Genomic DNA, 26,486 nt, shown 5'->3' with positions numbered 1-26,486 from the left:
AATGCCTGACAAGCTAATTCTAAAGTATATACAGAGAAAAGATCTTTAGGAATTAGCTAAAAACTTCCAAATTTACCTAAAAAATGGACAAATAGGTCAGTAATTCAAATCAGGGGGTAAAAATTTCAATTAAAGACAATTTAAAACACTCTTTTAAAAAAGAAAGTCCTCCTCACATGAAAAGATGCTCAACATTACTCTTCTTCAGGGAACTACAAATCAAAACCACAATGAGATACCATGTTGCACCCATCAGAATGGCTAAAATTAATGAGTCAAAAAACAACAGATGTTGGTGAGTATGCGGAGAAAGGGGAACCCTCTTACACAGTTGGTGGGAATGCAAACTAGTGCAGCCACTCTGGAAAACAGTATGGAGATTCCTGAGAAAGTTAAAAATAGAACTGCCCTGTGACCCAGCAATTGCATTACTAGGTATTTACCCCAAAGATACAAAAATACCGATTTGAAGGGGCATACTCACCCTGATGTTTACAACAGTATTATCAACAATAGCCAAATTATGGAAAGAGCCTAAATGCCCATCAACAGATGAATGGATAAAGAAGATGTGTTACACACACACACACACACACACACACACACACACACACACACAGGAATATTACTCAGTCATCAAAAAGAATGAAATCTTGCCATTTGCAATGACATGGATGGAGCTAGAGCGCACTATGCTAAACAAAATAAGTCAGTCAGAGTAAGACAAATACCATCCAATTCACTCATATGTGGAATTTAAGAAACAAAATAGATAAACATAGGAGAAAGGAAATAAAAAAGAGAGGAAGTCAAACCACAACAGACTCAACTAAAGAAAAAACTGAGCGTTGCTGAGGGGAGGTGGGCAGGGGAGGGGCTAAATGGGTGATGAGTACTAAGGAAGGCACCTGTGTTGAGCACTGAGTATTATATGTAAGTCATGAATCAATAAATTCAATGCCTGTAACTAATATTACACTACATGTTAACTAACTAGAATTTAAATAATTTTTTTTAAAGTCCTCTCTCTCCCCAAAGAGCAAAAACTAACAACAAGGAAAACAAAAGAAAATGTCTCATACATACAACTTAAAAATTAAAAATGTAAATATGGCTAAATAGAACATAGAAAAAATTAAGAACCAAGAAACAGAATTTTAAAAATACCTGAAATCATTTAATAGATAAATTATTCATATATGGGTATATAGAAAAGTCTCCTCTAAATCAGTGAGAAAAAACCAATTTAATAAAATCAAGAGCAAGGGATAAAAATAGGCAATTCAAGAAGAGTAAGTATAAAGTACTAACAATCATATGAAAAGAAGCTCAGTCTCACTATTAATCAGGAAAATGCAAATGAAGACAAGAACAAAAAATGTTCACCTATCCACTGGCCAAAGTAAAAAACACATTGATCATATCAACATATCAAAGGCTGGTAAGGAAGCAAGCACTCCTAGGAACTGCTCACTAGAGTCTATCTGGGTACGCTCTTTTGGAAGGCAATTTGCCAATCTCTCAGAAGTTGAAGTATACATTCCTTGAACCCAGAAAGCTACTTCTAGGAATCATGCTCAAATAAATGCATGTGCTGCTCATTGAGGAATTATCTGAAGTAATAAAATAATAAAAAATGGTAATACAAATAATCATATACCCACATTATGGAATACCATCATGCAAAGTATTAAAAGGAATGAGGTAAACTTGTATTGGCATGCGAAGGTCTTCAGACATAGTTAGGTGAGAAAAAAGTGAATCACACAGAAGTCTGTATGACGCAATCCCATTTATGCTAAGGAAAAGACAGAATGGGTGCAAATGAACCTATGTGTAATTAAGTGCACGAAAAACACAGGAAGACGGATTTTGTTCGTTATTTCTGTAACAAAAAGGAAAGGGAAAAAAAGACACAGATTTGAGGGGCTCTTCATTAGGACTTGTCATAATCAATCCACCCATATCACACACTGGCTTAGTACCATTGGTGTACAGAGTAAAGCTCTACCTTATCAGTGTGGTTTCACTTATATGTAGAATATAAGGAATAGCACAGAGAACCAAGGGGAAGGGAGGGAAAACTGAAAGGGAAGAAATCAGAAAGGGAGACAAACCATGAGAGACTCTGGACTCCAGGAAACAGAGCGTTACAGAAGGGAGGGGGATGGAGGAAAGGGGTAACTGTGTGATGGGTATTTAAGGAGGGCATGTGTTGTGATGAGCACTGAGTGTTATATGAAACTAATGAATCGTTGAACACTACATCAAAAACTAATGATGGACTACATGGTGGCTAATTGAACAATAAATAAATAAATAAATAAATATTTGGTAGAATTAAAAAAAATCAGTGAACTCTGCTTTCCTCCTATTTGTAGATTCCTTCTTGCAAAGGGAAGCAAAGTCTATACTGTAAAAGTACTAAAAAATGTTTAAACTAACATTTTAATGACACAGCAGAAGTTATATGTGTGTGTATAACATGTATATATGTGTATTTATTTGGATGTTCCCGAATAAATACTGACCTGAGTATTCACTATGTTGAGGCTGTGATCTGATTTTACTGATGGTCTTATTTCACAAAATATTTCTAGAACTTTGATTTTAGAGTTACTGTTCCAACCTATGGCCCGTATTTCTCTCCTAGAAGCAATCGTGGAAAATATTCACTCCTTGTGAGGGTGCATTTGCTTTTTAGAAGCATCTGGGAGGTATTTGGAATGAAGTCTGGTTGGGGAGACTGGGGATTTCACTGGCCAGAAATTTCTGCTGCATTTAAAGCTATTGATTTCTTAGTAGATAGTTAAGTCAAGGAAGTGAGGGAGTGACCCTTTGTGCCCCCAGGAAAGTTCAAGAAGCATTGTTCTAAAACACTGGCCTCTAACTCTCTGCATATGAGAATCACCTGGGAAGCTTTTATGAACCTCACCAAGGGTATACCACAGACAATTTAATTAGAATATTTGTGGGTAAAGCTCAGGTATAGTAGCTTTTAAAACTTCTTAGGTGATTCCAATGTGCAGCCGAGGCTGAGAATCACTGGTCTAATATTACCATCTCAGCAGCTGCTGGCTAGTATGTTAAGTTTCCAAGGAAACCCCAGTGAAAGCTCTCTGACTTTGGACTTACCCAGGTCCAAACAGGAAGACCAGTGCTTGGGCCATCTGTTTGCTTTGGACAAAACTCATACCCCGTGACCTTAATGGAACTCATCCTTCAAATTACTCAGAAGAAAGTCTCTCTGGGTAAATCTTGTTATTGTAGCAGGGTGCAAAATGTACATACAAAAGGGCAATTTTTAATTCCGGCACATATTTGGAGATTTGTCTTAAAATTCTTTACAGTTACAACTTGCTGAACCCTCTTTGTTTCATGTGGGAGTAAAAATCTCTGGGGATGGGCCAGAAATGTCTGGGATGTACTTATAGAGGAGCTACAGGGATGCCCTAGGTCTAGTGTGAACATGGACTTGCACTGCTATGTTTTCTAACAGGCTGATGCCCTGTGGAGCAGGTCTTGCTTAACCTGTTATCAAACTACAGGGATTGAGAAATGGGACTGTGCTTGGAGTTTTCAAGTCTCTGATGACGCTTGACATTCATGTGATTAATCTATTTGCTGACATCTTCTGGATTTTGCAAAGTTAAGTCAAAGTTAAGAAAGTGATTTATCGAGAGGTCTTTAATGAATTGCAATTCATTGCTGCGGTGGCCTTGGATTTTAAATAAAAGATACATGTGTCCCCCAAATTAAGCATTAAAAGGAGAATTTAAGCAAGAATATTTAAACTTGTACATGTCTGTATTGTCCTATTTTTGCCAGTGTCTTCTGATTGCTAGTGGAGTCGATCTGATGTGCCTCATGTCCTGGGCCTGTGATTTGTTTTTTAATGCTCTTCTGGAGGAAGATTTTGATTTTTTTTTTTCTTTTCACTTAGTTTATACTAAGTGAATCAGTAATACTAAGTGAATCAGTCACCAAGTGATATAGATAAGAGGATTATCAGACCCCTTATGTTTTGGAGTCAGCTTCAGGGTGTTGGGGCTAGAAATCAAGAAGAAGCAGAATGCAAAAAGATTCTAAATTTGGGGCAACATTTTAGTTTGAATGGATGGTTTGATATGAGAAGAGTCATCCCAGTGAGGGAGAAAATAGGAAAATTGGGTTAATAAATTCCTGTATTTGAAAAACAGGAAAGAAATGAAGAAGGGGACATGTCAGTTAGCTTCACGGCAACCATCATTTTTATCTGTAATGACATCTGTATATTTTCATCAAAATATCATGCTGTACACTTAAATGCAACTTTTATTAAAAATAGAAAGAATGCACATGGAGTACAAGAGTGTAATCAGAATCAGCATCTCTTCATGATCTTTTTGAAAAAAATAATTGGTCTTTTGGATGCACTTTTTTCCTGGGTCACTTTGCTCTTGGCTGGTTTGTCTAAAGGGATGATTCATTCTGCTATCTCAGTGACCACACTTTTAGAATAGAATATAGGGTGCCTGGGTGGCTCAGTTGGTTAAGCAACTGCCTATGGCTCAGGTTATGATCCTGAGGTCCTGGGATCAAGTCCCCCTTCAGGCTCCCTACTCAGTGGGGAGTCTGCTTCTCCTGACCTCTCTCCTCTCATGCTCTCTCTCTCTCATTCTCTCTCTCAAATAAATAAATAAAATCTTTTTAAAAAAGAATAGAATATAATGCTCATTTCTGCTAAGAGAACAAGGAGTCATTGGGAAGCAGTGTGTTTCCAGCAAGAGACTTCAAGACGTGGCTCAAGGAGCTTATTAACACAAAGCAAGGGTGCTGTCCGAGGGACGGGGCTGGGGAAAAAATAGTAAAAGGCTAAAGGTCAGCCTGAAGACAGGGTTTCTCATGACCAAGTCCCATCAAAAAGGACATAGCAGCTGTAGCCACTGCAATTTATTAAAACCAGGTACTCTAGAAGATTATAAATGTCTAAAGGGGCTCCAAAAGAAGGAACGTGTAATAAAAGTGTGCCATGTGAAAGGTATGACCACCAAGGTGAGTTGATTGACTGGTGCTCTCTACCTCACAGAGATCAACCAGGAGGGAAAGAATTTATTTTGTCAAGAAGTACAGGGCATTCATATTTCTGATGCAATGTCTTCCTCCTGGGAGGTGGTTTGAGTCATGCTTGCAGCTGTAGTGACAGGTGCTACCATGCAGGCTACTAAGCCCAGATTGCTCATTGCTGGGGACCAGGCACCCCTTCCCCCAGTGCCAGGAGTGTTGGAGGCAGACAGCTTACTGAAGGGAGCTGCCTGGCCCGGGATCACATCCCTCTACAGTGGTAGCCCCCATCTATCATCACTGGAGACTCCACACCCTACCATCCCTGAGGAAGGCTTCTGGAAGGCCCTTCCCTCTCCAGAGCTCCCTGTGGGATCCACTGGGGCCTTGACTCGGACTGCATCACAATTCACCTGTCTCATCTTGCTCCCTTTGCTCCCTTGCAGGTGTACAGGTGTTGTTTCCAGAAGTGCACCCCAGAAACCTTTCTGCCCTCAAGCCTCCATCTCAGAGTCTGCTTCCCTGGGAACCAGTTTGCCTATATAACTATGTTCTGCTTGAAATGTAAGAAATGCTTTGGAAAGACCAAAGTGACTAGCCCTGTTGGGTTGCTTGAGCAAGAACATTGGCACAGGGTAGAAATAGATAGCAGAGCTGAAGCCGAAGCTTGCTAAGGGATGCCACACCTGAGAAATTAACATTTGACTCACCCTCTGTCCCAGTAAATATTCTAAAATGTGCTGATCTATCGGGCACTGGTTACCTACACCTGGGGAGCAGGCAGATTGGTGATAAGAGAGCTTCGAGCTGGTGTCAGGGAGGGGCTGTGGGGATCCTTGTGAGAATGGCCAGGAAGAACTTGCTTTTCTTATCCCAGTCTCCCATTTCATTACCAGCTCCTACTAGATTCAGCTGTTTCTATACCCTTTGCCATTTACAGACCTGTACATCCTCAAAACTGTATCTGTGCACATAATTTTGTTAATATGAAACTTTGCCATTGTGATGGGTGTGCCACCACCATTCTCGTGTCTGACCAAAGCAAAAAGTTGGGATTACCTTGGTTTCTTCCCTTTATCATATTTTCTATATCTACCTCCTAAATATCTCTATAATTCCCTTTTCTTCATTCCATCTACCTCTTTCCCAGTTTAAGGACAAATATCTCTTTCCTAAACCATTTTAAGTCTTTTTAAATTGTCACTTTGCTACTAGTCTTGAATTGGAATTTCATCTCCTACATCTATTAAATTCTCTAAACTTTTTCATGCTCATCTCTCCCTTCCTCTTTTTTCTCTATAGACCTTCCTTGGGAGATCTCATCTACTTCTGTGGCTTTGATTAATGTTGATATGCTTAAGATATGCTAAAGATGCCACAATATCCATCAGGGATGTTTCTCCAGGGATCTAGACCTTTCTACCTAACTGCCAGTTCTCAACTTGTCAAAAAAAAGAATTGACCATTTTCTCCTCCAATTGACTCTTCCTGCTCTATTTCCCATTTCAATGAATGCCACAGCCTCTTCCTGCCCAGCTACCCAAGGCATAGACCTGGGTGTGGTCTTTCATTTGTCCGTCTCCCTAATTCCCCAAGTCAAGACAACCATCCTTAATTCCATCTTCTTTAACATCTCTTGGCCTTATCTCTTACCACCACCCCTATTATAACTACCCTGGTCCTACCCCAAGGTCCCACTTAGCTTTTTTTATTTTTAAGCTAGATATCTGCATCAGTCTCTTAACTGGTTTTTTGGTTTGTGCTGTCCTGCAATCCCTTCTTCATAGGCTAGTGAACACAGTCTTTCTAATCTGTAAATCCACATTCCTCTGCCTGAATTCCTTCAATGCCTACCCATTGTTCTTATAATAAATACCTTTGGCTTATAAAAACCCATTATAATCTGGTCCCTACTTGCCTCTCAAACAATCTTTCTCCCCACATACTCCCACTGTCACTCACAATAGTCCAGTCATTGGAATTCCTTGGTTTCTTGAATGTACAATGCTTTCTCTTACCTCTTTCACACCATGTTTTCTTTCCCTATGTTCTTTGCTTAGATGTGTTTGAGGCTCCCTCACGTGGAACGATCCTTGCCCATAATCATCATAGTATTTCAAAGAAATTTTTAGAAAAAAGGAATTCAGGGCATCATAAGTCATATGAACCAATTCGGAGAACATGTTAGGAAAATGCAGGCTCTTTGCAGTTCCCTGAATATTTGCCAGGATGTCCTAGTAGCTCTATGTGAAAAGAGGATGATGTAGACTTTTTTGGGTTAACTCTCAAAACTATCTATATTAGTGGTTCTAAATTGGGGTTTTTTGAACTTCATGATACCATTTGACAATGTTGGGAGAAATGTTTGATTGTCACAAGTGTGTGGTAGAATGCTAACTCACTGATATGAATAGAGGCCAGTGAATGCAGTTAAAAATCTTACAGTGCATAGGGCAGCCTTCCACGTCAAAGAATTATCCAATCGAAAATGTCAACGGTACCAAAGTTGAGAAATCATGACCTATACAAAATTAAAATTTCATGTTTCACTCAGGCACACTTTTCTATTCTAGGATAGAACATAAACAATATTCATCTTGCAACAAGGAGACCAGAGTCCAGTCCTATCCAAAAGTCCTTGTTCTTATATTTTGATTTTTCACCTTTAAAATGGCATTTTAATACCTGTCACATGGTATTGATATAAAAATTAAATATGATGATGTATGAGAAAACCCTTAGTTTAGTGTCTAGAGAACAGTAGTTTCTTAATAAAATATTTGTTTAAAAAAAAAAAAACTCAAATCCGACACGTGGAAGATGGGGTTTATGGGATGGAGATGAATAGAATTTACCCTGAGTGGTTTCTGAGTGTCTCACTCTTTTATAGGATCTGTACATGCATCACAACTTCTGAGAACACTTAAGAGAAGAATATGCATTGACAAAGATCCAAGGAGGTACACATACATACTTTTTGTTCTTCTCGCTCTATGGCTGCATTACACTTTTCTATTCCACAGCTCCTCAAAAAGTCTCTGAGATAGCCAAATAGGGTTCCAAGTCCATATCCCAAGTAAGTGAAAACCATCACGTGAAGAGGTGCTTCCTCAAAGGATTCAACAAGTGGCTTATCGTAAACATGTGACCACCCATTTTGCTGAAAACACAAAAGGAAATAGAAGGTTAGTTCTCTTCCATTACAATAAAACATATATTTAAAATTTTGGACTTTGAAGCTTTTAACTTTCAAAGAACACGTTTAAGACCATAAAAAGTGCTCAGAGAAAAATGGAAGTTGATCATGAATGAGGGCAATTAGAAAGGTGCATTTTATTTTACAACACCCTAATAAAATACTGGATTCAGGCAAAAATTCTCAACAGGCGTTAAATCCATTAAGTGAAAGGTTAATGAGGAACACAGTTTTTGTAAGATGTCAAAGTTATCACTCCCATCAGTTACTCCCTAATCACAAATCTGAGGTTACTACCTTGACCGGGTGATCAAATTCCATTCCCAATGTTGGAACAAGAGCACTTGTGCTCTTACCAGAATGTAAGATTCAATACACTAATGATGCGTTTAACCTGAATTTAGTCAAGTTTTCATATCAAACTTCCATTTCACCAGAAACATCAAGAGAAGGGAAGGTGGCAAATGACTTCATGAAGAAACAATCAGATAATCCACAATGTGCACAGCAAAGGAAATTATCAACAAAATGAAAAGGCAACCGATGGGCAGAAATATTTGCAAACCAAATCTCAAATGAAGAACTCATGCAGCTAAAAACCCCTCATGTAACCTGATTTAAAAATGAGCAAAGTCCTAAATATTTTCCCAAAGAAGACCTACAAATGGCCAATAAGCCTATGAAAAAGTACTCAACATCATTAATCTTCAGGGAAATGCAAATGAAAACCACAACGAGATACCACCTATTAAAGTATGGGTACTATCAAAAAGGTAAATGATAACAAGTGTGGGTGAGGATGTGGAGAAAAGGCAACCCTTTGTACACTGTTGGTAGGAATACAAGTTCATACAACCATTATGAAAATGTACAACCCATATGAGGTTTCTCAAAAAATTTAAAAAAACAGAACTACCACGTGATTCAGTCATCCCAGTTCCGGGTATATATCCATAGGAAATGAAATCGGTGTCTTGAAGAGATATCTGTACCTCCAAGTTCATTGCATCATTATTTTCGATAACCAAGATACAGAAATAATCTAAGTGTCTGTAGATGGATGAATGGATAAAGAATATAAAATACTGTAGAATATTATTTAGCTACAAAAAAGAAGGGAATCATGCCATTTCCAACAATGTAAATGAATTTGGGCTACATGCTAAATGAAATAAGCCAGGCATAGAAAGAGGGATACTGCATGAACTTATTTATATGTAGAATCTAAGAAAGCTGACCTCACAGAAGCAGAGAGTAGAATGGTGGTGACCAGGGGCAGGAAATAGGGGAAATAGGGAGATACTGGCCAAAGTATGTAAGTCTTCAGTTATAAGATGAGTAAGTTCTGGGATCTAACATGGTTAGATGTTAACTATGGTTAATAACACCATATAGTGTATTTGAAATTTGATAAGACAATATATCTAAAGTGTTCTCACCACACACACAAAAATGGTAATGAGGTGAAGTGATTGATATATTAATTATCAATTAAAAACATTTTTATTTGTTAATTATACCTCAATAAAACTGGACAGCAGAAGAAAAAAAGAGGGGTGGCGGAAGAAACTTAAAAGACACAACCCAATGCAGTGTGTATTCCTTCATTGGATCCTGTTTTGTTGTTGTTGTAAAAACCTGGTTAAAAAAATCCATATTTTGAACAACTGCATAGGTCCAAATGTGGACCTAGGTTATTATAGGACCTATATTATTCCAAATCTTATTAAGGAATTATTGTTAATTTTGTTAGGAGCGGTAGTAGTATTACAGTTATATGAGGAAATACTTCAGGGCATGCTGAAGTATTAGGGGAATTAAATGTTATGACACCTATAATTTTTTTAAATGGTCCATCAAAAATTGAACATATATATGGAACAATTTTGAGAAAATGTTAATAACTGTTGAGTCTATGGGGCGCCTGGGTGGCTCCAGTCGGTTAAGCATCCAATTCTCAATTTTGGCTCGGGTCATCGTCTCAGGATTGTGAGATTGAGCCCATGTCAAGCTCTGTGCTGAGTGTGGAGCCTGCTTAAGATTCTCTCTCCCTTTCCTGCTGACCCCCCCAACCCCATATATCTCTATTGCTCTCTTTAAAAAAAGTTACTGTTGGGTCTAGGTGGAGGTCATGTGAATGTTGGTTAAATTATTTTTCCACTTTTGAGTGTGTTTGAAATTTTTTATAACAGAAAGTTAGAGGAAGTATTTCTTTGTATTAGGTGTCAAAATTCCAGTGGAAGTAACTTTTAGTACCAAGCCATTCTGATTCCTGTTTAACTGAATTGCACATTATAACACAATCAATATTGGCTCAGTGGATTAGTGAGTAAATTATTCCTAAAGCTAAGATTTAATTAAAGTTTTAGTCTTTAATAAGTATTCATACATTCATTCATTATTTCACTCAACAAATATAATGCAATGCCCAGATTCTGCTTTTCTCAATGCGAAAGTATATGGACCATGTGGAATATATAACTTTTAGTGACTTACAGGAAATTGTCAAATGTCTACTAGTATTTAATGTATTAATTTAATTTACACATATATATTTAGAATCATGTGTTATATAAAATCTTATTAAATAGAAGCATTGTTTTTGCTACTGCCATAATCTTTGTTGCCACAACAAACACTGTTTGATTCCATCATCACAGCTTTCCAAAATATGTCACCTTCCTTTCCCCTATGTTGTTTAAGCAGCAATATTTTGGAAATCTCTGTGTGACTTAGTCACTGCAAGTTTTATCCCAAGCCCCAAAATACATGACAATCAAAAAAATCTGTCTGTAGATGAGTATTTTTTTTATTTCTACATCACTTGTTTTAAAATAATTTTTTAAAAAACCCTTTTATGATGACATTGAGCACTTGACTTGTTAAGTCAAAACCCTCATGAGATACCACTAAATCTTATTAAAATTCCTTGCCTCCTTATTTATGCATTCTATCAGGTTACTTCTCTAGATCCTCCAAATTAACATGGATGGATGGATGTTGCTCTTGTCTCATATGACTTCCCCAAACATTACCTGGTGTCTCAAGTAATGACAGTGAGAGAGCATTGCTTAATATGAGGTCTTGAATGAGAGGTTATAACCATTGCCTTGTATTTGGGATCATAGGGAATGCAATGTGTGCCTACTGTGAGCTATGGGCAAGGTTCTGGAGATTAGAAGATGAACAAAACAGACCAGGTCCCTGGTTCCTGACCTCTTGACCTCCATCTCACTATGTCCTCCCACCTATCCTCTAGGTCTGATGGAGAGCTGATCTCAGTATTCTGATGCCAGCTCTGATCCTTAGCTCTGTTCTGTGCTTAACCTTTGGATTACTTCTGTGTTCTGCATTCCAAGTGACCTCCTAACCTGGTTAGGAACCATCTCCTGGCTCCTTTCACATCATGGAGACACGCCATTGTTTTCCTTCTTTCCTCAATTTGTCAGATTCCAGGAAGGGACTTCAAGAGCCTCATGAAGAAGAATTTGATGAACTTTTGTGACTGGTTAGGTACAAGATCAAGGAAGAGGGAAGTGGAAAGGATCTGCAAGGAGAATTTTGTTATTGTTGATAAAAAGACAGGGAATTAGAAAGGGGGCTGCTTATGGGGGGAAGACTGAATTGGAGGTGGTTAGGGCTCACAGAAGTGGGACCATTTGTCAGGCAGTTAGAGATGCAGGAAAAGTGAGAGCCCCTGGCTGAAACGGAGTCAACTGCTACAAGGCAGTCTAAGCCACAGTTGAAGGTGAATGTGATAAAGGACAAATTGTAAAGAGAGAAAAACAGTGGGTTTGAGATAGAATCTGGGAACCCACTGATTTTAAGGGCATCATAGAGGAAGAGGAGTGAGTGAAAGGGGCTCAATACAGGTGACGTCACACACAAATTAACTGCTTTAGTTGACTTAGAAGATGGCTAAGTTATGAAGCCACATGTAAAGAGATACATTTCCAGGCCATCCTGTGAAGATCAGCTGAAGATTTTCCCTTTTTTCCTTTTCTGGCCTGTATCCATTTCTGAGCTCTGTATATGGCCAAATCAAGCAGCACATTTCCCCTGAAATCCATGGGAACTTTCTGCTTGAACTGGCTCTGCGGCAAACCTGTACTGCACAGAACAGCTACCTGTTGCCGTAACACTGCAGTAACACTGTCAGTGGGGTGCACAGCCTGGGCTTCGGTGATTTATTTATTTATTTATGTATTTATGTATTTTTGCCCCTGTGGCTTGTTCTGGAAGAAAGTTATAACATAAAGAAGAAATTTTCAACAAGGTCCGTCAGTTCAGACCAACATCTACTTTCTCTCATAAAACTTGATTTATTTATTTTAATTTAATTTAATGTAATTTTATTTGGCAGAGAGAAAATGAGATACCTTGATGGAGAACAAAGTTATTGGGAAATATATAGGTCTTTCTTAACAGATGGAAAGTGACTCATTAACAACATCCCTTTATTTATTTATTTATTATATATTTTTAGAGATTTTATTTATTTATGTGACAGACAGAGATCACAAGTAAGCAGAGAGGCAGGCAGTGGCGGGGCGGGGGGGGATGCAGGGCTCGATTCCAGGACCCTGAGATCATGACCTGAGCCTAAGGCAGAGGCTTAACCCACTGAGCCACCCAGGCGTCCCTACATCCCTTTATCTAAAATTGAAGTCCATCATAACCTCTTGGGAAAGGTTTCTCAATCTGGGGTTGGATAGTTATTCTTAAATATGAGATTTTGTCTTTCCAAAATGAGTGAAGCATTAAAATCTTACTTAATAAGTTTGCTGGCCAAAGGCTGACAGACAAAGCATGGGAGTCCATAATGCACTTTCTTTCTCTGCTCTACCTTTTCTTTCACAGCCTTGAAAATAAACAGATCCTGAGCCACCTGGCCTAGAGTGCCTGCTCATTTGCAACACGCGACACCCTGAAGTTTGTTCACTTCTTGGATTCCTGTCACATCTGGAAATTATCAGGGTGTTGGGCATGCTGGGAGGACCCACTTTTATAGGGGACGAGTCTTCCATTCAAATTAGCAGGTCTTCTGCTGGCTGAAGACAGTCTTATGCTAACATTAGAGGGATATGAAATCAATAAATACAGTCCCTTTCTCCCAGAATTGATAATGTTACGGTGTATGTGGGAGGTGGGGTAGGGACGGGGAGGGAAGGGAGTGAAAATGACCATAACATCGAGTAAAAAATAAATGTCATAGGTTGCCACAAATGGAGGGACCATATCACACTAGGGGGTCAGGAGAGGCTTCCTGAAGGAGGTAGAATTTGAGCCCAGGCCTAAAGAGCTAAATGGTGGAGAGCTCTTTGGCAGCCATGAGACTATCTGGGTTCAAATCCTGGCACTTTCATTTGCTGACTGGATGACCTTGGCAAGTTCCTTAATTTTTCTTGCCCTCAAATGCCACAGTATACAATGGAGCTAATAAGTGTTGTCCCCGCCCACCAAGATTTATTTATTTAAGAGAGAGTGTGAGAGTGAGCATGAGGGGAGTCGAGGCAGTGGGAGAGAATATACAGCAGACTCCCCATGACCAGCACAGGTCACAGGGTTCCATCTCTGGACCCTGAGATCATGATCTGTGCCAAAACCAAGAGTCGGATGGCCAATTAACTCAGCCACCCAGGTGCTCTGAAGGTTTATTTGAAAATTAAACAAGGTAATATATGCAAAGTACCTGCCAGAGTAAGTATTTATGAAATGTTATGATTTTCATGAAATATTCTGAATAGAGAAGACAGATTAAAGAGTTACACTAAAACATTTGGGAAGAAAGGGAAAGAATACATGTGGAGCCCTGGCGGGTACCTAGACCCAGGGAGAAGCAGAAGGAGAATCCACTGGGAGGCAGCACATGTGAGGGAAGAAGTAGTGGGAGGTTTAAGGGGGAGAAAGTCAGAGGGTTGGGACACTGGAACTGAGGAAGAACATTGCATATGGGACGCTCACAAGAAAACTTCAGCAAGTGATTTTATCCACCTGTTTCCTGAGTGGTTTTATGGACAGCAGGATTTAAGGAGAAAGAGGGTGTAGAGGCAACAGACCTTGGGGTGGCGACTACTCACTGGTGAAGGATAGGATAGGCAGGAGGTGGTGGCTTTAGGTACTAATAGTGAAGGGAGCTGCTTCTTTGTGAATAAAGAAATATCATATTGAGGAATTGAGGAAAGTACCCAATGGATTAAGGACAAACCAGAGATAAAAGGAAGAGATGGTATAATTCCCAGAACAGTGCCCCTGAGGGGGTGGGAGGAGAGCACATGTGACTATTTTGACCAGAAGGACATGGACAGTCTCAGTAGAATTTTTCCCCTCAGAATTCTGAAAAACAAACAAACAAACAAATCCCAAACAAGCTGCAGGCCTTTGCTCTGCTGTAGTCCTTAGAATGGGATAAAAAGGGATGAGAAAATCTGGAATCAAGTTAATTCTGTAGATTAACGACCCACTCACAAGGAAGGTTTTGTTTTCAGACTGAGGCAGCCCATGGAACATGGCACATTTCATTGTACTGCTGGGTTGGTCCATGGGAAGAAGAGACAAGATGAGAATGAAGAGACTGTCAGGTTTGAATCACTTTGAGGGTAGGAAGTCTAGGAATAAGATTGTCTCCAAGATGACAAAATGCTGAAGGGAAGTTAGAGCACTGGGGATAAGGAGAGGGCCATATTCCTTTCTGAAGTGGAATAATGCAGAACTTTCCACATTATGAGAGTGGGGTAAACCTCCTCTGAGGTCTTCTGGGTAGAACACGAACTTCTGAGGATACTGGCATTTTGAGAATGAGTGTCTACCTACATTGTAGTTGCTAGGTTTTGAGCAGAGAAACAGAACCACTCTGAATGATATCGAATAAGAGACTTATTCCAGTGATTAAGCTGTACTCAAATGTGGGAGTTGATTAAAAATCCAAGGGAGGGGAGACTGTTTCCACAGTGGTGCCATGAAGAACTTCCATGGACCATCTTAGCAGTAAAACAAGCATAACTGGTTAAAATTATAAAAATACAGCCATGTAGCTAGAAATTGTCTTAAGGACATACAGCAAACGAGGAAACATTTATTTATTGTTTGTATGTGTGTGTGTGTGTGTGTGTGTGTGTGTGTGTGTGTGTATGGCTAGTATATATATATATTTTTTTCTTTTTCTAAAAAAATTATCATCCCAAAGGTAGTAAAATTCAAAGCAGCTCTTTCTTCAGTAGAATTTTTACTTTTACTCTAACATATTTGTCTTATTGATTCCCACATTGCCATTTATTTCTCTTCTAAAATACTTTGAAATGTCAATTATATACAAATGATACAGCCTGAAAACTCATAAAAGTGGAATGATACAAAAATGACGAGCATACACAATTCTACCTTTTTTTTTTTTAAGATTTCATTTATCTATTTGACAGATAGAGATCACAAGTAGGCAGAGAGGCAGGCAGAGAGAAATGGAGAAGCAGGCTCCCTGCTGAGCAGAGAGCCCGATGCGGGACTCGATCCCAGGATGCAGGGCTCAATCCCAGGACCCTGGGATCATGCCTGAGCCGAAGGCAGAGGCTTTAACCCACTGAGCCACCCAGGCGCCCCACAATTCTACCTTATTTGGAAGGTACTTCAGTTGACAACCCGCAAGTTGTCTGGGGTTATTAACAAATGAGTACTTTTTTTTTTTTTTTAAAGATTTTATTTATTTGACAGAGAGAGAGATCACAAGTAGACAGAGAGGCAGGCAGAGAGAGAGGAGGAAGCAGCCTCCCTACCGAGCAGAGAGCCCGATGTGGGGCTCGATCCCAGAACTCCGGGATCATGACCTGAGCCGAAGGCAGAGGCTTAACCCACTGAGCCACCCAGGTGCCCCTTAACAAATGAGTACTTTAACCACAGCCTTATATCATGTGTTTGGTAGATATAAATGTTTAGAGATGCTTTATAAAACTCTTATGTCTCAGTTTAGTCTAGGTCCTATCATCCTGTCACAAATAGGTGAGACACTTCTGCTCAGAGTGGATCATTTAATTCTGTATGTTTATAGTCATGTTTAATTTGGGCATAAGCACCTTACGAATTTTATTTTGGACTTCTACAGTCACCTGGTATAACTAATCATTGACTACTGGCAAACCCTAGCATAAAATGTTCTCCATGATAAAACCAAGTGGAAACCTCTTCTCTAGGGTATTCCAGGAGGATAGCTGGTGTAAAAGAAACATTTGCTCAGCCAACTCAAATTGTTCAGGCCACTGAGATACATGAACATATGACAACTTAGGTTAAAACTTTTTTTTTTTTCCACACAGTCTTCAAACTCCAGCCTCAAGTATGCCTGAAAGATTTCATTATTATTGTTTTTTTTTTTTTTCTATTTCAACACTAAACCAAGCCTTACTGTGCCCGTGTTACCAAATGCTCTGCAGGAGTATCTGCCAGGATGTGCCCACAGACTACAGGCTGACAGCTATGACCAGAGAGAGATGTTCAGGGTTCTGTGGGAATTGGGAGAAGGTTGTATCTAACCCTGGCTGGAAAAGGTAGGGGGGGCTTCATGAATGAGAATGCAGTTGACTAAGGGCTTGAAAGATGCGGGCAGGAAGGATAAGGGCAGGAGGAATGGATGGAGAGAAAGATCCCCAACTTGGAACTGGAAGCATCAGAGGAGATGCCCATCAGCCCATCTCCAGGGCCAATGCAATCACCCTCTCACCTCCTGGATGCTCTTCTTATTCCATCCTGACTCTTCAGATCTGCAGCTGCTTAAGTAACTTTAGCTGTAAAATCCATTTATCACAGCATTTCCAAAGCGCTCTCTAGAGAAGGCCACTAACAGAAAGCGTTTTTGGAAAGGCTATATACTTCTGTGTCTCTTGGGTATTTGCAGTATACAGAAGGTAGAATATATGTTCTTCAGTGTTACTCCCTATTGCTAGCACACAGCTTCCCATGGTAGGTGTTGAATAAATACTTGCTCATTGAATCAGCTTATTGAATGCTATTAAAATAATAAGAGTGAAACACCATTTAACTTTGGGAAATCCAATACTCTGGTTTCTCTTCAGATCACATAAATCTTTTGCCTTTTAACTTTGGGAAATCCAGCACATGTATCAAATGTGTTTTTCACCTTTCATATATATCTACCTAGACCATGACAAAAGACTCTCTTGGGGAAGTGCTGGTTTTCCACATAAAGCTAAGTTTCTTAGCATAGACATGACTTGCCTCAAGACCTCCCATTTCCTGCCTTACATTTGTTGCTTAAGTAACATTAAATTTTCATTTCACACCTTGATTTTATCTCCTTCACAACTTTTCTCATGCTGCCACTTTCCTGTAATTTCTTCAGTTTCTACTCCCTTCCCAAACTGTCTTCTGCTGCCACCCCACCCTCTTTTCCACACAACACACACCCCCTTTGCCTGCCTGATAGCCTCTGCTTAAGACCAGCTCTGGCTGCTTCACTTCGTAAGAAGATCCAGGCTTGATCGTCTCATGGTGTAACACCATCATTATACTTACCACAACATGTTACAATAATATTTTTAGAAGACAAGGCATTTAATAAAAGGACAGAAAATAAAGGATTACTTGCAAAATAATAGCTTTCATTATCTTGCATTCAGGCCTTTCAAATATTTCAAATATTTTAACCCTGTTGTTTGTCCAGTGTGGTAAAGACTGGCTAATCACCAAACCCAGTTCTCTTTCCTCTTCCTCCCAGCTGGGCTACATTTCCCTCCTCCCTTGCAGGCAGATGTGGCCATGTGACTGCCTGTAGACCAACATGAAATGGGTAGAAGGGAAATGTGCTGCTTTCATGCCTGGCCCATAGAAAAAGCCTCTCTTGTGATCCAATTCTTTCTCTCTTTCCCCTGTTGCCTTCTGAATGCTGATAGCCAAGGTGACCTTGAAAGCCACAATTAAAGATGGCAGAACTCTTGTTAGCCTGATTCTCTGAATAACTCTGTGAGCAAAGTCCTCACCAATTTATCCTCCAGCTTCCTATCACTGTCAATTAGACTTACTACGGGTGAGAAATAAACTTCTGTTGGGTTATGCCATTGAGATTTGGTGGCTCACTTACTATGGCATCTATTATTATGTAAATGAATACATTCTATAGGGATTCTGTTAAAATGTTTTTGTTTCTAACCCTTGCTTAGATGTGTTTGGGAGAAGTCTAAGAACTGAGTCACGTCCCCAAGGAAACATGTGTATCAGGACCCATCTGGGCTGACCAAAATTCAAATATAAATCTGGGAAGTTTATGCCAGAAAATGAACTGAGTCAAAGATTCAATTCTTGATTCATTGAGCATCTATGTATGTTGAGCAGTGCATGATAGATAAAAGGATATCACACGATTTAGGCTTCAGTGACCACAGACATCACAAAGAAAGAGAGACAAGATTATAAACATGGAATTTTTCAGGGGATAAGGTCCTTACATATTAGCTACATCAGTCCATTTTTTTTTTCTTTTCTTATTGATGAACAAGTTCAGTTCTTCTGGGATTAAGTTTGTTTCCCATTATCTTGGCTTTCCTCTTCACCATCTGAAAAGGTAGCCAATAGGTCAGGGCAGCCCATGAAGAAAGCCATAGGCTTCCACAGGACACACCCAGATTGGGAAATGAAGGATTCAAAATAAAGGGCAGGATTGCTTGGAGAGATGTAAAGAGTCCCTAGCAGAATGCCCAATGAATATCTGTTGTAGGAATGAGTAAATGAGAGGGAGAGAGCCACGCTTGGGAAAGGCTTGGATAGGTGAGCGTGGATTTCTGGGACAGGAAGACCAGCATGGGCACTTGTTGCTGGGTGGAAACAGAACTTTGCTTGGGCCTCTGGCTGGACCTTATGTATTACCTGCTTAGAGATGAGAGGTATGGAGTGCACAGGTACTGAATGAGCCTTCTGTGGCAAGGTAAAGTAGACTTTCTGTTTCAGATAGCAGTGGAAGAAAGGTATGCCTTCATTGGGATGCCTCTTTATCAGAACTGCAGGAGGATGGATATAGGGCAGAAAGATTTGAAAGATCCTCAGATCTTACCTGGGATGACAGCTGGAGGGTAGGCTCTAAAGTCAATTTGACATAATTCAAACAAAATGTCTGTCCTTCACCACCCTCCAATGATTGTATTCTTCTGATATTATTTATAACCACCTAGCTTACTTGAGGAACACAGAGCTTTTACTGAGTTATCCTGATAAATCAAAGAAAACAATGTACCAGTAATTAAATATCACTGAGAAGCACTACCATCTATTATCTTGTTGATCAGTTATAATGTGCCGTGTAAGAAGAGTGCCTCTCTCTGAGATGTTTGAAGGTATATGACCATGTTCTTATTTATTTACAGGACATTCTTAAGAGGTAGGTGGTAGAAAACTGCAATAGTATTAGAATTCTCTTTGCTTAATAAGAGAGGCATAGGGCATTAAGCAACTTCCCTAAGGTTGCTTGGGGAAGGCAGGATAGGTCAGGGCAAAGTTGAATTTCTCAATTTTACAACAGCAATATTGAAGCAGAAAAGCTTGAATTTAGACTTTTGGGACAGACTGAAACATATTTCAGAAATAAAATAGCTATAGGGCTGAATCTTTTCCCTTTCCAGGTAAGTACAGGTAACTGCAAACACTCTGTGGGAAGGCTGGTTACCATGGGGATATTCCTGTACTGGGCACTGGGGGAATCATCCAAGGAGTCTCTCTTATAGCCCCATCTTTATAGAGCTGATGGGCTAATGGGGAGATAAAATATGCATACAAAATATAATATTTCAGGATAAGAGAATAAGAAGCATTCAGTGGCAACATCTCATCAAGTATATAGCAGTGGTAAAAAGCAAACAGGAAGTTTGCTAAGACATCCCATCCTTATACATTTGTTCATTCACTCATTCATTCATTTAGCAAGTAAATATTGAGTACCTACCCTGTGCCACTGCTGTGCTAGGTCCAAGTGACATGGTGGTGACCAAGGGGGTCCCAGCCTCTGACCTCATGGTCTGTGTGTGTGCTATCCAATAAAATAATCACCAGCCACATGTGGCTACTTACATTTAAAGTTAAAGAGTTACAATTAAATCAATTTAGAGACTTAGATCCTCAGTTCCACTAACCACATTACAAGTGCTTGATAACCACATGTGGCTGGTGACTACCTTATGAAAGGGAACAGATCTACAACATTTCCATTACCACAGGAAATTCTGTTGTTCAGAGGTCAGCCAATTGCAGCCTGTAGACCAGATAGGGCCCACCACTTGCTTTTACAAATAAAGTTTTATTGGACTACAGCTACACATATTTGTTTATGTATTGTCTATGACTGCTTTTAAGCTATAATGGCAGAATTGAATGGTTGTGACAGAGGCTATATGGCCCACAGAGCTGAAAAAAATTTATTATCTGGCCCTTTAGAGAAAAATTTTGCCAACCCCTGGTCTAGATGGAAATATGGATTCATAACAAATACTTAAAAAAAGGGAAATGATGTATAAATAAGAATGTTATGGGATGCCGGGCGCCTGGGTGGCTCAGTGAGTTAAAGCCTCTGCCTTGGACAGATTTGGGATCTGACCTAGTTTAGGAAAAGAGAAAGACCTTCCTTAAGAAGACACTGTTTAAAATGAGATCTGAATAATCAGTAGGAGTTTACCAGGCACAATGTTATCAGCAGAAGGAAGAGCCTGAAGAACTATGGGAAGCAGGGAGAGGGCACAGTGTTTGGTAGGCATGGACAGTGAAGGGGCAGTCATGGTCAAGGTCATTTCTGGAGGGTGGGAGGGAGTCCATACACTCTGTCCATTACTACTACATCAGTGCCTAGAATGATGTCTGATACGTAGTAGCTATCCAATAAATATTTGGTGAATGAATGACTAAGTGAATAGCCCAGGGAGGTTATGCTGAGCTCATAAACGAAATTTAGGATTTCAGCCTTGATCCTAACAAGATAACCACTGATGAGTTTGAGAAAAATCTGTAGCTTAAGAATGTGATCAGATACGTGTTTTCAAAGGGCCCTTGGAAACTGGGTGAAGAAAAGATCTTTGGGAATACCAACATTCAATGATTCACAGTGCTGTGGTCATCTGGTTGGTAATTTCAAAGTCTTTCCTATATCCACCCTGGAAGAAGATCTAATGAAGCAAACTTATTCTGGTGATCCTGAAATTTTGAATTTACAATCCCAAATCAAAAGGATTTGATTAAACTGTAACTGTATGGGAATGAGCCAACAGCAGAGGTGTGCTTGGACACTAGGTGAGGTGTGCACTGTGGTATTTCTTTAACACGCCAGGCAGCCCGTGACTCATAGGTGAGTTACAACAAGGGTGGGGCTCTCGGAAGAGCACAAAATGTGGTTCTGGGAGTCATTTGGCTGAGCTCAGTGGACTGAACTTGGATTACAAACAATGGTTTTTCTCTTTGAATCAAACTGAATCTATTTTTTTCTTGCACCTCAGTGATGCTGAACTACATACTTGGGCCGCACCCAAAACTTCCTGTTCTGTGAAGCTAGGCCAAACAGTGCCTGACTTTCAGCAACATGAAGACGCAGAAGGCCCTGCTACCTAGAAAGAGAGAAACTACCAAGGATCCAGTTGCTGTTTCTTCTCTATATGTTTCTTAGTATTTGGTCCATGGTTGTACATACCTATTCTCCTTGCTTTTCTCTTCCCTTTCTCTGACTCTCACCCTATAAAATCACACACATTTTATGCATGTCAAGAGCAGCTTAGGAACCTATAACCTGGTTCATATTTTGCTTGCCTTCAAAGACAGAATGTGAGAATGTTTTTTTGTTTGTTTGTTTGTTTGTTTTGTTTAGTTTTTGGTTTTGGTTTTGGTTGTTTTTTTTTTTTTTTTTTTTTTTTTTGAGAGAGTGAGCATGCCCAGCAGATGTGGGGTGGGGGGCAAATGGGCAGGGGCAGACAGAGAAGGAGAGAGATAATGGTAAGCAGGATCCATGCCCAGCACGGAGCCCAACTCAGGGCTCGATCCCATGACCCTGTGATCATGATCTGTGCTAAAATCAAGAGTCGGAGGCTTAACTGACTGAGCCACCCAGGCACCCCCAGAATGTGTCCTTAAAGAGATTAGTTGAACATTGCTAGCATTTCCTCACTGAAATCTTTTGTTTCTGTGGAAGGAAGCACTATCTTATGTTCCATGAAAACATTTTTCTCCTTGGAAAAATAAGTATACTGTCTCCCAACAACCCATTCACCAAGAATGTGATACCGTAACAAATTATTTCTTTGCTTCCAAAAGATCTGATAATTTCCATGGTCATAGCTATAATTATCTGGTTAATTTTTTTTTAAAGATTTTATTTATTTATTTGACAGACAGAGATCACAAGTAGGCAGAGAGGCAGGCAGAGAGAGAGAGGGAGAAGCAGGCTCTCCGCTGAGCAGAGAGCCCGATGCGGGGCTCGATCCCAGGACCCTGAGATCATGACCTGAGCTAAAGGCAGAGGCCCAACCCACTGAGCCACCCAGGCACCCCTTATCTGGTTAATTTTTCTTATCATGTGACATATAATGTAGAAAAAAGTAACTTCTCCAAGAGCAAGGTTGATCTTGACTAATTCTTATCTGTACTCCTACATCAACCAACTAAGTAGATTCAGGCATTTTTAGCCATTTTAGCCATCAGTTTCTGATCCCTAAGTAATGAATGGGTGCAAGGTTCGAGTTGTCTGATTGGTGTAAAGATTAATTACACCTAACAACAACAACAAAAAACCCCTCTGGTCATGACCTGATTTTTTTCAGGCTTTCTGTCATTTTCTCAGGCCACCATGTGGAGTACTTTTGTTTTCAGTCTGTAGGCACTTGAATCAGTGGTCTTGCTAAGAACTTATCTGTGGTGGGGCACCTGGTTGGCTCAGTCAGTAGAGCATGTCATTAATCTTGGGGCTCTGGAGTTCAAATCCAACTTTGGGCATAGAATTTATTTAAGAAGAAAAAGAAAAAAAAAAAAGAATTGGCCAAGTGGCAAGCATGGCCCTTTAAAGAAAATGCCAGCCCCTTTTGCATAACTGACAAACCAAATCCTGAGGTGCATCAGTTGTGGGATTTTTCCTGGCATCCTGAATTATTTGCATGAGTTGGCAAAAAGTGCTCATGCCAAGAGCTCTTCTGGGGTTTGTTTCAGTTCTATGATGTGAAAGACAGTGTTGTGTAGTGGTGCTAGAAACTGGCAGTGGACATAGGTGTGTCTTTCTCTGGATTGGCCATTTTGAGGTCTTGGGCAAGTGATGACACCTATTCAAGTCTCAGTTGCCTATTGAGAAATGTGTCCAGATCTAGAAAATGAGATAACGTGCTTCTCTGAGATTTGAGATCAGTTCTGCCATCATTGTTCAAGTGTTTGAGATGATCTGGAGCCTAGTTTCTTTAGGAATAATGATCAAGTGGGTGATTAAGAAACATGCTATATAGCAAGAACCCTGGAACTCCTACTGTGTCATCATCAATGTCATTGCCTTGGGCAAACTCAGAAAAGGAACCAAGAACTGAACTGATTAGAAGCAAGTGTTCATGATAGTAAGTGTTTGAAAAAGAACTTTAGGTTGACAAAAGGCTCAAGAAAAGGTACTTTACATATGCTATATAACATAACAATGGGAAGACAAAGGCAAACGATTTTAAAAGAAAGATTTATAGAAAGTTGCTGTCTGACTAGGGACAGGTAGGGTAGAAATTAACATTTTTTCAAGGCTTTTAGAATCTCGAGGATTTTTGTTCTTTAATTTACTAAGACTGACCCCTAAAGCTGTTCTTCTAAGTTTAATACCAAAAAGAGCGCTCTTCTTCTTGTGAATTACACCACTGAAGGAAAGATGCCTTGGTTATTTTCACTTCCCACGTGTTCTTGCTAGGAGCAGTTGATGGAGTTATGTGCTGAATAAGGGCTAGATTAATGTGTACTGCAGCCAGTCCTTTGAGACCTCTTGGAACTTTAGAGTCAGAATGTCTGAGACTGTTGTTCAGCTCTGTGCCCATCATCCATGTGGCTTTGGCCTCATTCTTTTTCTTTCTTTTTTTTTTTTTTAATCTTTTTATTTTTTTAATAAACATATAATGTATTATTAGCCCCAGGGGTACAGGTCTGTGAATCACCAGGTTTACACACTTCACAGCACTCACCATAGCACATACCCTCCCCAATGTCCATAACCCCACCACCCTCTCCCTACCCACCTCCCCTCAGCCACCCTCAGTTTGTTTTGTGACATTAAACCATCTCTTATGGTTTGTCTCCCTCCCGATCCCATCTTGTTTCATTTATTCTTTTCCTACTCCCCAAACCCCCCACATTGCATCTCCACTTCCTCATATCAGGGAGATCATATGATAGTTGTCTTTCGGAGAATGACATTGACTTATTTCACTAAGCATAATACCCTCTAGTTCCATCCACATTGTCGCAAATGGCAAGATTTCATTTCTTTTGATTGGCCTCATTATTTTTCTAAGCCCTGGTTTTTTCATCCCTAAAATGGGCCAATAACAGTCATTCTATCTGTTGTATGAATCCAGTAAGATCCTGGATATAGGCTGATTGTACAGTTATAAGGATCTGGGTACTTGATGCTGAGAGTTGAAAGGGCAAAGAATTGTTAAGTTTTTAAGAAATCATTGTCTTAATTTTGGGTTCCCCAGAAGCAGACCCTGAGGAAAAGACTCAAATGGGGGTTGCTTATCTAGAAAGTGACCCCAGGAAGCACTGGTAGAGAGGGAGAATGAGATAGGGAAGGGAAGGAAATCAGGGAAGAGTGTACTGTCAAGTCACTTACTACTGTGGGCAACTGACCCTCCCTTCCAGATGGGGAAACTGAGGCACAAAGGGATTATGCCACTTGCTCAAGATTACAGAGCTACCAACGCAAAGCTGGAATTCAAGTCTACACAGGGCCAACAGTGACATTAGGAGTCAGATGATCCTGGGTCCACTACTTACTAGCCATGTGAGTGACTGTCTGACCTTTTCAAACCTTGGATCCTTATGTGTGAAATTCGAAAACCCATTGTGAGGATTAACAGTACTATTTCAAAAAGCATAAAACCACATCGTCGCAATCATTCACTCTAATTAATATTGATTTTTCTGACATGCTGTTCTCAGATACACACACACACACAAAAAAAGCTTTCCACATGTGGCTTTTATTTTGGGAAATAGGAAAGGAGATGCTTTACTTCTTACATGAGACAAATGCAATTTTGAGATATTAATTTTGAAAGGGGAAGCTAATGAATTTGAAATAACAGATACCACTTTGAGTCTTTGGATATTGTCGTCCCTAGCTATTTGCTTTAACCCTATGTGGCTGGGGAGGGGGTCTTCACACTGGTGTGACCTTGGAGGTAATCAATTAGCTTTGTTGACCTTCGTTCCTCCATCTGTAAGAAGACAAAGGATGGAGTGGAATTGTAGGGATTTCTAAACTGAAGTCTCTTTCTTCCAGATGGATTATACGAAGGCCAAAAAAGCAAAATGGCTCTTAATCCCTTTGGAATTCTATGTGTGCAACAGGGAAGTTTCTCTAGACAAACCTTCTGTTGAGCCTTCTTTTAACTCAGGAGATGCCAATTTACACATTACTCACTTCTTTTTGAAGCCAGCATCCATCTTGCTAGTTCAAATGGAAGAATGAACATAGAGGTCATATCATTCCCAGGCATGAATGGACCAGCCAGGGGACATATAGACCCAGGCTCAAGAAATAAGAATGCTTCTTTGTCATTCAAGGAAACATACAGAAATGCAAACTCATTAGCTTATGCATGTACAAATAGTTTGAATACATGCAGGCAGTACTATCCTGAATGAACAAGAACCAGATACAATTAACAGAATATCCAACATGAAGAACAAAGGTATTTTTCCAATTCCAAGTCTTTTGAGAGGCAATAGGCCTCCATAAGACCAGACAGAGGGGCACCAGAAGCAACTAGGTAACATCTATTAACATGACTTCAATGGGCCTCAGATCAACAGTGTTCACCTTCTCAGAAGACACCCGCCCCCAATTTTGTCCTTAAAAACCCTGACTTGTGCACCATTGGGGAGTTTGGGATTTTTGAGTGTTAGCTTCCTGTTCTCCTGGGTGACATCACCCAATAAATAGCCCATCTTCCTTCACAGCCAAAGCTCTGTGTCAGTTTTTCTTGGCTTGCTGCACACTGGATGGATGAACTCTCATTTGGTTTGGTTACATTTTGTC

General features: G+C 39.9%; 1 protein-coding gene across 1 annotated transcript in view; it reads right to left on the bottom strand.

The window, feature by feature from the left end:
* Nucleotides 1-26,486, bottom strand: part of SPTLC3 (serine palmitoyltransferase long chain base subunit 3) — a 138,003-nt gene that overhangs the window by 96,604 nt on the left and 14,913 nt on the right. The window contains exon 2 of the mRNA XM_080814494.1: nucleotides 8,018-8,203. Coding sequence (XP_080670620.1) covers nucleotides 8,018-8,203 — 186 coding nt within the window. The remainder of the gene's footprint in view (nucleotides 1-8,017; nucleotides 8,204-26,486) is intronic.

The sequence above is a fragment of the Martes martes genome, assembly GCF_963455335.1.
Source record: "Martes martes genome assembly, chromosome: 9".
NCBI lineage: Eukaryota > Metazoa > Chordata > Mammalia > Carnivora > Mustelidae > Martes > Martes martes.
Note: the sequence above shows the minus strand (reverse complement) of the source record. Positions and strands in the feature narration are given on the sequence as shown.